The sequence below is a fragment of the Hemicordylus capensis genome, chromosome 10 (genome assembly GCF_027244095.1).
Source record: "Hemicordylus capensis ecotype Gifberg chromosome 10, rHemCap1.1.pri, whole genome shotgun sequence".
NCBI lineage: Eukaryota > Metazoa > Chordata > Lepidosauria > Squamata > Cordylidae > Hemicordylus > Hemicordylus capensis.
Window position 1 is genome coordinate 25,313,811 of NC_069666.1, and position 12,997 is coordinate 25,326,807.

The 12,997-nt window shown below is 52.2% G+C and overlaps 1 protein-coding gene across 10 annotated transcripts in view; it reads right to left on the minus strand.

The window, feature by feature from the left end:
- TARS3 (threonyl-tRNA synthetase 3) overlaps positions 1-12,997 on the minus strand; it is a 46,480-nt gene that overhangs the window by 13,654 nt on the left and 19,829 nt on the right. For all 10 annotated transcript variants that reach the window (XR_008311389.1, XM_053271928.1, XM_053271929.1 and 7 more), the window contains 3 exons: positions 9,250-9,396; positions 7,999-8,097; positions 7,117-7,283 (listed from right to left, as the gene is read on the minus strand). Coding sequence is in view for 9 of the 10 variants with exons in the window: in XM_053271928.1 (XP_053127903.1) it covers positions 7,117-7,283; positions 7,999-8,097; positions 9,250-9,396 (413 nt within the window). In the remaining variant the exon portion in view is untranslated. The remainder of the gene's footprint in view (positions 1-7,116; positions 7,284-7,998; positions 8,098-9,249; positions 9,397-12,997) is intronic.

Consider the following 12,997-nt stretch of genomic DNA (forward strand, 5'->3'; position numbering starts at 1 on the left):
TAATTAAATGACCGCCTCACGATTAAACTGAGACTTTACCTTAGGGATAAACGAAGGATCCGGGATAAGTCTCACAGAGTCCTTAGAGAAAATACACAAATTACTCTGAACTGACAGAGCCTGCGATTCAGAAACCCTCCTGGCTGATGTTACAGCTACTAAAAAGGCCACCTTCCAGGACAGAATCTGCAATGATACAGATCAAAGTGGTTCAAATGGCGGAAGCTGCAGACCCCACAACACAATATGCAAATCCCATGACGGAAAACGATGGCAGACCAGAGGAGACAACAAAGCTGCCCCCCTCAAGAACTTGCGTAGAAGAGGGTGCCACACCTGAACAAACGCTGATGAGGAAACAACATCTGGATCAAGCACGCCGCCTGGTGTTTAAGCGTGTTGGGTTTCAGACCAAGCGCAAGGCCATCCTGAAGAAAAACCTAGTAATCCCCTCGACCTGCACTTGTCCAGCTGCAGGGAGAGCTTTGCTGTCCAGCGCAGAAAACTACGCCAAGTCGATTGGTAAATCTTGTTGGCTGAACACTTTCTAGATGCAAGGATGGTAAATCGGACCTTGACACAGCAGAACTGGATGGTCTGGCAAACTGAGTGGATGACCTACGGTCAAGTCGACGATCTCGGAAAACCAAGGCCCTCTGGGCCAAAAAGACTCAATCAATATCAGGGATGCCCGGAAACCCCGCAGCTTCCTGAGGCAACGGGAGAGCAGCGGCACTGGAGGAAATGCATTCAGCAGACCCGGACGCCATGGCACCGATAGCTTATCCGTCTCTTCTGCCCCCAACATTGGGCAACGTGAGTAAAACCTCTGAATCTTGGCATTCTGAGGATATGCAAACAAGTCTATCTGGGGACACCCCAGCTGCTCTGTCAGCCACCTAAATACTTGAGGGTGCAGGCCCCATTCTGCCGGCTGGATCTCCTGCCGTCTTAGCCAATCTGCCCGAACATTGGAAATTCTGTTTACATGATGGTCCAGAATGGATATTAAGTTGTTCTGTACACATTAAGATATTCCTTCCCTTCACCAAGGGCGTGAAGGCTCTTAGGGCCAGAAAGACAGCCCACAGCTCGAGCCAGTTTATGCTATGGAGCAACTCTTCCACCGACCAAAGCCCCTGGGCAGAACTGTTCCAGCAGTGAGCCCCCCAGCCCGATAGACTGGTGTCCGTCGTGACCATCACTCTCTCGGGTTCTATGAACAGCTTGCCCTTGTCTAGGTTCCCCGGGCCGTCCAACGAATCGACTCGCGAAGAGACACCTAGAGAGGAATGTTCTTGTCACGTTTGAGGGCAATCCTGTGCTGGTAAAGGAGGAAACCCCACTGTAACTGGCGTAGATGAAAACCTCGCCCAAGGCACCAAGTCCATAGCCGCCACCATGAGACCCAACAAACTTGCTAGATTGAGAAGGCTGGCCCACAGTCTCGAAGCAATCACACGAGCCAGTGACGTTAAGACCTCCATCCGATCCTGTGGCAGAAACAGTTTGCCTACTGAGGTGTCCATTACCATGCCCAAATGACGAAGGCTCTGTGTGGGCATCAGGTGACTCTTGCCCACATTTATCAGAAGCCCATGCGCACGTAACACAGACATTGTTCTGGACAGAGCCGACTGAACTGCCCCTTCTTGAGCAAGTTGTCGAGGTAACAATACAGGTGGACCCCCTCAGTGCATAAAGTGGCCACTAGCAGACTAGAACCTTCATAAAAACTTGGGTGGCTGATGAGAGACCAAAAGGAAGGGCTCTGTACTGATAATGCCTCCCCATGTAGCAGAAGTGGAGTATATGTCGACTGCGTGGATGAATGGGGATGTGTAAATATGCCTCCTGGAGATCTATTGAAGTCATGTAGTCCCCCATCTGCAATGCCTCTGAGATGGTACAAAGGGTTTCCATCCTGAACCTCCTTTTTATCACAAAACGGTTGACTGGGCGTAGGTTGAGAACTGCCCTGGCCGATCCGTCCTTTTTTGGCACCGTAAAATCACAGAATAGATGCCCTTGCCTCTCTGAAGAGGTGGGACCTCCTCTATGGCCCCTATAGCCACCAGATACTGAATGGCCATGGACAACCCCTTGTGCTTTTCCGGTTTCCCAGATCTAGGGGTAAGGAGGAATCTGTTTCCTGGGGGGCTGGCCAGCTCCACTTCGTACCCGTGTAGGATAATGGAAAGAACCCACCTGTCGATGGATTCTTTCCAAAACAGTCCAAATGGCAGACCCCCACTTTGCCTGAGTGGGAGTCAGAACTGCTGCCTGGGGGCCCCGCTGCTGGTTTCCGAGAGACTGATGGTTCTGCTGAGTGCACCCTTGCCTGCCTTGGCCTCTGGATCTGTTCCACTGCGATCAAAAAGGCCTAAAAGGCTCCCTCTGACAAACTGAGGTCTAAACGCCCTGAAGGTTTGCATCGGTCTATGATTAAAACTCTTGTCCTTCTTCCTAGGAGCTGATGGCAGAGCGCTGCGGTTATCCTTAGTTTCAATGAGGACCTCTTTCAGGGCCTCATTCCCAATTAGCTTTCCCCCCAGCATAGGGAACAGCAGCTAATTTAGCCCTAGACGTATTATCAACTTCCAAAATTTTAGCCATATGTTGCGTCTTGCCAGGACACCTGCACTGACCGCACGTGCCGAGAACTGAACACTGTCCAGAGTAGCATCCGCTGAAAAGGCAGCCGCCCTCTGCAGACGAAGTAGCTTATGCCACATCTTAGACTGATTAGTGGGAGGGTCATTGGGTAACTCGCCAACCCACAAGACTGATGCTCTAGACACCAAGGACACAGTGGTGTCAGCTCTGATGGCCACTGCTCAAGCCTCGTGGGCCCTGCGCAGTGCAGATTCTGCTTTTCTGTTTTCTGGCTCCTTAGAAGAGGAGTCCCCATCCTTGGGTACCACTGTGCTACTAAGTAGGGCCCCGAAGTGAGCAACCGTAAGTGGCACCTTCAGCAAGTCCAGAGTCTCCTCCTCAAAGTTGTACAATTTGCTAGCCAATGTCAACATACACTTTGGGAGTCGCAATAGCTGCCCATTCCTCCTTGATGGTCTTAGTAAAGCCCTCAGGTATCACTGATTTAATCTGCGGTACCTTAGCCTTAGGCAGCACCAAGGAGCCCTTGGACACAGGAGAGATCTGTTCCTCTGTAACTGGCTACAGATCAAGTGCAGCAATAGCCTGGTTAATTAGTGGCTGAAAATCCACCATAAGAGAGAGCCTCTGACTGTGTAAGTTTGCTGCAGAGTCCTCAATCATCTCCCCCTCTTCCGAGGAGGAGGGCCCCTTGTCTGGGTTGCCCAGCAATGTCTCTGACCCACTGACCCTGGGTCACAATAGATCTGGGGAGTCCTCTCCAGACTCATCTGAAGACCTCCCTCTACGCAAGGGCACAGAGTCCTGGCGTATAGCCACCCTGGGCTGCTTAGCGGGCACCATCTCCTCCTGAGAGTCTGAGGGCGACACATGGATCACAGCCTGCCTTGCAATGCCTTGCAGGCTTCCGCGCTTTAAGCGCCGCTGCCAGTGAGACCTGAACGGCCTCCTGAATCCAGCCCTTTGCAGTGGCAGCATCAGGGGGAACCCCCACATTCCCTGTAGGAGTAGGCCCTGAGGGAGGGGCCACATAGGGGGCATCTGCACTCACCTCCCCCCCCCGAGCAAGTCCCGATCTTACCGGGGGGAGCTGTTCATGGCCTTCTGGGTGCTCCGACGCCCCATCCACGGGCTCAGCACCGCCTGCCTCATCATCCTGCACGTCTTCCCCGTCTGATTCCGACAGGCTCTGGGGCGGCCACTCCTGCTGACGTTCCTTTCAGCGTGGCCCCAATACTCGCTGAGGCAGTCCTCCTCCTGCACGCCCAACTGCTAGGGAAAGGAGTTGGGGGGGGGGGGCGAGGCCAAACATCACAGGCTTACCTTGCTCGCGCTGCCGGGCGAAAGCTCTCTCACCAACGGGGCCTCCTTGTAGGGAAGCCTCCGATTCTGGTGCCACCACTTGTGTCCTGCTACGGTGGATTGCTGGTGGCATGAATTGCGCCCAGTCTCCTCACCGGTATCTGGCCACCAACGGGGCCTCCTTGTCAGGAAGCCTCCGATTCTGGTGCCGCCACCTGCGTCCTGCTTCGGTGGATTGGTGGTGGCATGGATTGCGCCCAGTCTCCTCACCGGTATCTGGCCACCAATGGGGCCTCCTTGTAGGAAAGCCTCCGATTCTGGTGCCGCCACCTGCGTCCTGCTTCGGTGGATTGCTGGTGGCATGAATTGCGCCCAGTCTCCTCACCGGTATCTGGCAACAGAGAGGACCGCTGTGGCCTACAGGCGCCAGCAAGGTCATCTGATACATCTGCCATTTTCCTTACAGGATTTGCGCAGTCCCGAGTTTTTGGCGGGAACAGGCGCTGATGGGCGGATCTCTCCCTAATAGCCAGGAGTCCGAAGGTCTTTTTAGCGGACATCGGCCAAAAGGTCGGCAAGAGGTGAGGAGAGGTAACGAATAACAGAAAGGACAGTAGAAGAACAGATATGATTTTTTTTTTTAAAATTTAAAATTATTATTATTATTATTTTCTTTAGTAACTAGAGAGAACTAATAGTAGTAGAATACCTGGTGAAGAATAGATTGGAAATAGTCAAAAACAATAGGAATATAAGCAGAAGAAAAGAAGAGGCCTAGTTAACTAGGCCAAAGCCTGCGAGCTATAATGCGAGCCTTCTGGAGCAAAGGCAGGAAGTAGAACTGAGGAGATCCGCCCACATGCACTGGGTTAAGGATCTTCAAGTATGACTACTTCCTGCCTTTTGGAGCATGTGGGGGGGATGTAATGCCAAGCTTGGGTGACCTCCTACACCAGCCGAGAATGGAATTGGCCACCGAAGCCCTGACAGCGAGGGCCGAGGCTTCATGTGATCTGCGTAATGCAGCATCACACTTCTTGTGCTCCACATTACGAAGAACCTCATCCCCGTCCTTTGGAAGGACTGCCCCAGTTACGAGAGCAGCGACCTCCTTGTCCACCGGAGGGACCTGTAACATATCCATAACTGGTTTGGGAATAGTGTAAAGTCGCCTAACCCTGGGTGGAGGACCCTTGCTTTCTAAGGGCCGGTCCCATTCACTTCGAATAATGTCTAGAAATATCTGGGGACAAGGGACAGCCACTTCCGGGGCCTTCAGCGAAGGTAACACAGCTGGATCCCCTTCTGGCACCTCCTGTGGTGGAGAAACAAACCCCTCCAAGCGGAGGGACTTCCGGGCCTTATGAAGGAGAACTGGGAAATCAGTTTGACTAAACAAACAATAGGGGGCCTGGGAAGGCGGCAAAAACTCTCCTTCATCTCCAGACAGCTCCCCCTCCTCCTTGCCTGAATCAGAGTCCTCAGAAGGCTGTTCCCCTTCTTCCTCTGGAAATAAGACGGGTGCTGCTGAAGTAGCCCCTTGCCCAGAAGGGTGAGAAGGAGCACAGGGCGACAGGGTAGGCGGTCCCAAAGGTGCCCGCAAAGACCCAGGAGCTCACGGCTGAGGCGGCAAAATGAGAGGGTTTCCCGCCTGTTCCCCTGAAATGGCGGCCGCATCAACTGTTCCTGCCGCCTGGGGATTCAAAATGGATGCCGGAGTGGTGGAGACGGGAATTTGCCGGGCGAGATCAGGGACAAGTTTGCCAAACTCCTCCGTGACTACCCGCCCGAGGAGGGCAGCTAAACTTGGAGAAATCTCCTCCTCAGGCGCACCAGGAGACCTCCATTCTAGAGAGGGAGGAGAGGGACAGGCGCGCTTGGCGGCAGGCTCTCTCAAGCGTGAAGTCCCTACCTGGGAGCCTTGCTGTTCCGAATGGGGCCGGGGCACTGCGCCACAGTCCATAACTGTCGGAGGGGACGGGATTCCTCCGCCCGGCTGATCCTCCGCCTGAGTCCCCGAGCCGCTTTCCAATAGCGGTGGGAGGTACTGGGTCCCCCCGCCAGACACCCCATGCCCTCGACCAACGCCCGCAGGCGATTGAGGTGCGACGCGCTTGGCCGTGCGCGCTGCCGCCTTCTTCTCCTTAGAGAGCTTTTTGGGCTTCTTCGGCTGGGGGCGCTGAGTCACGGGCGCGGGTGAGGTAGCCGCAGCCCACTCAGCATGGCACACCGCCGGGGCGATGGAGTCCTCAGAGAGGGAGGGAGAGGCCTCCCTCTCACAGCGCGAGCCAGAAACCTCCATGGTTAAAAACTCACCGCCGCGAATGCAGGAGAGATCGCGAGCGGAGCGCTAGGACAGGTCTTTTCCCTCTTTATGCCCCAAACTGCTAGCTAACAGAAGGCAGTAGAAAATACGAAGAGGTGAAAACTGGAGCGAAGCAAAAGGAGAGCACCTGCTTGGAGCGAGACAGGGCTAAGACTGAAGAGGCGAGGGGGTTGTCCCTCCCTCCTGCTATCAAGATCTTTTCTGATTGGCCCTGTCTCGGAGCAGTAGGTGGCGACAACCCATGTTCCTCGGATACAATCCTCGTCTGAGGGAGAATGCCATACAGGGGAAGGTAAAGGATCAAAATGCTCCCCCCTCACCCACTGCTTTCTTCCCCTGGATTTCATCTCTGACTTGCCTTTGTTGCTTTCTGAGTTCCCATTGTATTACAGTGCATGGCAGTGTTCTGATGTTGTTAGCTGCTCTGCAGGTCTTTTTACACTTAAGGGAGATGCGGAGGTTTCAAAATAAATAAAAATAAAGTCAATATACTCCGCTTTCTTCTGCCCTTCATGGCACGGATAATCCTCTGCCCAAGGCAGCCACCCTGCCTCATGGTAGGATCACCCTGACTTCTGTCCCTCTTCTTTCACAGGCAAGTTCCCCCACCTCCTGTAACTGTGCTTCTGCATTAAATCCGATCACTGTTAACTACTGGTTAAGGGCACTCCCAAGTCTCAATTCAGAAACTAGATTTTAAAGCCAGTTTCCAAACCAATATTTAAAGAATCCTTAGTTATGGTTAGTGGTTGGGGAGTGTGGCTTCTCTATGTAAATTATTATATTGACTGAATCCAAACTAGCACCCAGTCCTAAAATCAAAAGTAATTGGGAATAAGTTGAGGGGCAGGGGAGAACAAAAACCTACAAACCAGTGTCCAGGGCAGTTCATCGGCTTAAGTGCAAACATTTCCTTCTCGGCCTCAAAAGAGAACATGTTTTCGCTGTAGTGTTGCCAATGGCCTGATGCTTCCCAGAGTTTACTGTTGTAGATATTCGGAGATACCACTTCAGTAAAATCACGCCGATGATATTCCTCCTGCACAAGTAAACCCAACACTTTAATAAGTGACTGACAAACATCCTTGAAAGAACTCACTACGCCAGTGCAAGACCATCTGAAAGAGGTCCGAGGTCCGATTAGAGCCATCCCTTCATTGTTCATGCAACCCTTAGAAGGGATGTGCATGGAAACAGGCGGGGAGGGGGCACTTACTCACCCACCCCTGCTTTTCTCCCGCTGGTGCTGGAGTTCTGTAAAATCTTTCAGGGCAGCAGTGTACCTCCCTGCCACCCTTTCCCCTCTTTGGCCAAAGTACCGGGCACACACGCTCATGCCAGGTGCATGCATATGTTGCACATGCAGGCATCAGATGGGCTCACATGCTATCGCGACATGTGCGCGCACCTGGCATATGCACACACACCCAGTACTTCCGGCCGAAAAAGGGAAGGGGTGGCAGGGAGGTACACTGCTGCCCCGAAAGATTTTACAGGACTCCAGCGATGACAGGGGGAAAGCAGGGGAAAGGGTAATTGCACCCTCCCCCACCGAACGTTCAAACCGGCCAATGTTCGAAGGCCCGTAAACAGATTGTCCGAACAGGTTCATGCACATCCCTACTGAGCAGTTGAGTGTTGAGAACATTTCAAGGTCATAATTTTCACCATAAGTAAACACAATTTCAAATAAGGAAAACAAATATTAAGTGCTGTATGTTTTCCAGTTATTAATGCTTCACATATTCACTTACTTTGATGAAATCCATAAGTGTATTATAAAGAAAAGCACCTCTGGGGAGAAAGAAGCAACTACCAGGACTCAGATCATGAAAGAAGAAGAGTTCTTGTTCCTGTATTAATACAAACAAATATCAGGAAGTAAAAGGAGAAAAATTATCAGAAATTATTATTTTACAATGTCTCCGATTCAAGAGCGTTTTGACTTTGCTTTGTAATCTCTTTAAAAAGAAAATTTAAAGCAGCTAACAATACAAAAGGGATAAATTACTACAATAATACAAACTTGAATTTTCACAATTACAGCAGCAACAAAATCCCACAAAATTAAAATCCAAATACCAATGACAGAGTATTGTCTTTAAAATTATAAGAACCTCCGAAATTCATCTTAAAAACTCACTGAAACAAAGTGTGTTCTCACTCCCTGCTGAAAGGTAAACAGAAATGGAGCCAAGTAAAACTCCCTTGGGACAGTATTCCAGTTTTGGTGCCACAATGGAGAAGGCCCTGTCCCTCAGGTCCAGCCACCACACTTCCATCTTCAACACACAACACACAATTAAATTCAGGCATTTGCTGACTCATAGTGATGGCCACTACCTCAGGTGGCTTTGAAAAGGGGCACAGGCAGATCCATGAAGGACAGGAGGTCATTCACACAATCAAAAACTGTGTTCTACCCACGTTTGGGAGCTGTGTGTGCTCCCCATTTTTGGTTGTGTGGAAGCAAGGTATGTAGATAACCTGGGTAGAAATGATTGCTTGGAAACAAGATAGGAGGAAAACCTGGGTAGCTTTTCCTCCTACTTGGCTTCCACACAATCACCCACCCACGTTTTCCTCTTACCTTGTTTCCACACAACCAAAAATTGGGAGCACACACAGCTCCCTGACCTCTAGATCTATCAATGGCTTTTAGCCAAAACAACTACAGGGAACCTCCATGTTCAAAGGCAGGATGCCACTGAGCGTGAACTGCTGGGGGCAAGAAACAACATAGGAGGGCTACTGCCTTCATGCGCTGATTATAGGCTTCCCAGAGGCATCAGGTTGTCCACTGTGGAAAACAGAATGCCAAGACAGATGGCCTCTAAATCTGATTCTTCAGGTCTGTGTCACTGCGCACACATCCGTGGAATTTGTTCAGCTCCAAATTCTAGTCACCGGAGTCTCCCTCTTTCACTGGAAATACAGCAACCATTCTTCACTGTAAACTTTAACCAGGTAATTTATTAACCCAAAGAACACATACAACCTCCTACCTTGCCAATTTTTCTGTGATCCCGGTTTTTGGCTTCCTCCTGGAACTTCTCCCATTCTTTCATCATTTTATTTTCGGGGAACGAGATTCCATAAATTCTCTGCAGAGTTTCCATGTTGGCCTTTCCCTCCCAATACGTGGAGGAGTTCTGATGTTGAAAACATTACAAATGTACTAATCTGAGCATCATTCAAAGAAAGGATGATTACACCTTCTGATTTTTTTGAATACTGCATAGCAACAGAATTGTTTCAAATTGCTCATCAATGCTTAACAAATCTTTTAATCCTGTCTGCATACTTACTTGGGAGCAAGGCCCATTATTATTATTTATTTACACAGTCAGACAGGTGTTATTGACTGGTTTGTTTTATACAGACATCGAGTCCTTCCCAAGGACCTGGGATGGCTGAATTTTATGGTCAATGTTGTTGCTGTTACAGATATCATCACAGAATGAATCGTTGGCACTCACCTGAATGGTCATTCTCCTCAGAAGTATGGATGGCATCCGAAAGGCATGATGGGTTGCTACGACCTCCTGCTCCGAGACAGGGCCAATCAGAGAGCTTTTCCTCCTGGAGCAGGAGGGAGGGGCAATCCCCTCAGGCTTCAGTCTATTGCTAGCTCTCCGATGCTCCGGCTAGAGAAAACAGTATCAAAGGAAAAACCAAACAGGATGGAACAACAAGTAACTGGAGAACTTTAGAAGAAAAAGGAGCTGAGAAATCTCTTTGCGGAAAAACCCCACCCATGGGAATGAGACAGACAACGCAAAGGAATAGAGCCTCCCCACACCTATATAGGGAACAGAGAGGTGGATAAGATGGAAAGCAAACAGAAGCAGACACGAACGGTCGGGCGGGTCGGATGCCATCCATACTTCTGAGGAGAATAACCATTCAGGTGAGTGCCAACGATTCATTCTCCCTCAGAAGAGGATGGCATCCGAAAGGCATGATGGGACATACCATAGCTGCTAGAGACAGAGGGAGGGAACCGTGAGTATGGGGCTAGGTTGGAACCACCCGTTGGAGAACCCGTCTGCCGAAAGAGGCATCGGCAGAGGCCCAGTCATGGATCTTATAAAATTTTGTGAAAGTGGAAAGGGAAGCCGACGTGGCCGCTCTGCAGATGTCAGCCAGGGGGGCCATGGTCGCCAGGGCTGCAGAGGATGCAGCACTACGTGTGGAATGGGCGGTAATGCCATCCGGCTCCGCCACCTTGGCTGACGCGTAAGCCAAGCGGATACACTGGCAGATCCAGCGCGCCAGCGTGGAGGATGACACCTTTTTTCCCAGGGAACAGTCCCTGAATGAGACAAATAGGGATTCGGAGACCCGAAAAACCTTGGTACGGCGCAGGTAAATTCTGAGCGCTCTCCTGACGTCGAGCGTATGCCATTCCTTTTCTTTAGGGGTCGAAGGTTTGGGGCAGAAGGAAGGTAAGACCAGTTCCTGGGAGCTATGGAAAATGGAATTGACCTTTGGAAGGTAGGTGGGGTCAGTGCGCAGCACCACATAATCGGAGTATACTAAGCATAGCTCCTTTCTGGCCGATAGTGCCCCTAGATCCGACACCCGCCGGGCGGAGGTGATGGCTACCAGGAAAATAACCTTGAGGGCGAGCAGTCGCAAGGGAACGGAGCGCAAAGGCTCAAAGGGGGGCTTGACCAGAGCCCGGAGGACCAGATTGAGGTCCCAGGTGGGAAAACGATGGATGGGGGGGGGCCTGAGAACCGCCGCCCCCTTGAGGAACCTCTTGATATGGGGGTGCGCCGATAAGGGAGGCGCTCCCGGCACCTGGAGGGTACTGGAGATGGAGAACATCTGCCGCTTGAGAGTGGCCGGCATAAGCCCTTTGTCCAGGCCGGCCTGGAGGAACCCCAGAACTTGGCCGACTGAGGCGGACCTGGAGCTGGACCCCACAGAAGCACACCAAGCAGAAAACGCCCTCCAGGTGGACTGGTACACCCTTAGAGTAGAAGGGCGTTTGGAGGCAAGAATAGTCTCCTGGACGGCCGGAGAATACCCGCAGGCCACTAGCGTGCCCAGCTCAATCTCCATGCGTGGAGGTTCAGCCACCGAGGATCTGGATGGAACAGCGGCCCCTGGCGTAACAGCTGTGGATGACAACCCAGGGGCATCGGGGGAACCAGCGACAGGGAGACCAGGTCTGAAAACCATGGGCGACGTGGCCACCGCGGGGCTACTAAGACTACTTCCGCCCGATGTTGTCGGACCAGCCTGACTGTTTGTGGGAGTATGGCTGGCGGCGGAAACGCGTAAAGCAGGCCGGTTGGCCACGGAGTCAGTAGAGCATCCGTTCCCTCGGCCCCTGGCGCTGGATATCTGGAAAAGAACCTGAGCGCCTTGGTGTTTCCTGGTGTGGCGAACAGATCCACCAGGGGAGTCCCGAATGTCTCCGTGATGGAGCGGAACACCTGGTCGTCCAGGACCCACTCTGCCTGGTCCAGTTGAGTTTGGCTGAGCCAGTCCGCCACCGTGTTGGACGCTCCGCTGACATGTGCTGCCTCTAAGGACTTTAGATTCTTTTCTGCCCAGTGCAGAAGCCGCGAGGCTTCGTGCATCAGCGGCCATGCCCGCGTTCCCCCCTGCCTGTTGACATGAGCTTTGGCCGTTTCGTTGTCGGTTCTCACTAGCACGTGGGAACCGCGAACCAGGGGGAGAAAATGGAGCAAGGCGTACCGAATGGCCAGGAGTTCCAGCCAGTTTATAGACTGTATCCGATCGGACGGAGACCACAGGCCCTGTGTCACCTGGCCTAGGCAATGACCTCCCCACCCCGGAGGCTGGCGTCTGTTGTTACCAGAATGCGGTGCACCGGCAGGAAGGCTACACCCTTGGCAAGGGCCGGCGACAGCCACCAGTCCATTGATTTCCTGACCCGAGGGGTTAGATGAACCCTCAGCCGGGACTGAGAGGACACTAGATCCTGAAGTGGTAGGAGCAACCATTGGAGCGGGCGTGAATGGAGGCGGGCCCAGGGGACTATGCCTATTGTCGAGACCATCATCCTCTGCAACTGGCTTAGGGATAGCACATCCAGCTGGCTGCGAGAGCGGACTTTCTGACACAACGCAGACAACCTTTGACGTCTCTCCAGGGACAGGCATGCCGTGCCCTTTACGGAGTCTATGTCGGCCCCGAGGTGCAGGATTTGGTTTCGGGGGGAAAGGGAACTTTTCCGACGGTTCACGAGGAACCCGTGTGTCTGAAGGACCACTAAGGTCTCTTCCACGTCCCTCAATGCCTTCTGGTAAGATGGGGATCTGATCAACAGATCGTCCAGGTAGGGATATAAGTGAACCCCCTTGACCCTCAAGTGCGCCACGAGTGCCACCATGATCTTGGTGAACACGCGTGGCGCAGTCGAGATGCCGAAGGGGAGGGCCCGGTATTGGAAGTGTGCTCCTGCATACGTAAACCGGAGAAACCTCCTGTCCTGAGGGTGAATGGGGACGTGGAGGTAAGCCTCCTTTAGGTCCACTGAGGACAGGAAGTCGCCCCCTTGGAGCGCTAGCAGGATGGAGCGAAGGGTTTCCATCTGGAAACGCCTCGTGCGAAGGAACCGGTTCACGTACTTCAGGTCGAGTATGGCTCTCCACTCTCCATTCCTTTTTGGCACCAGAAAAAGAATGGCGTAAACGCCACACCCAACCTCCTGTGGAGGAACCGGTTCTATTGCCTTGATATCTGACAGATGGCGTATAGCGGAGAGCATCAGCG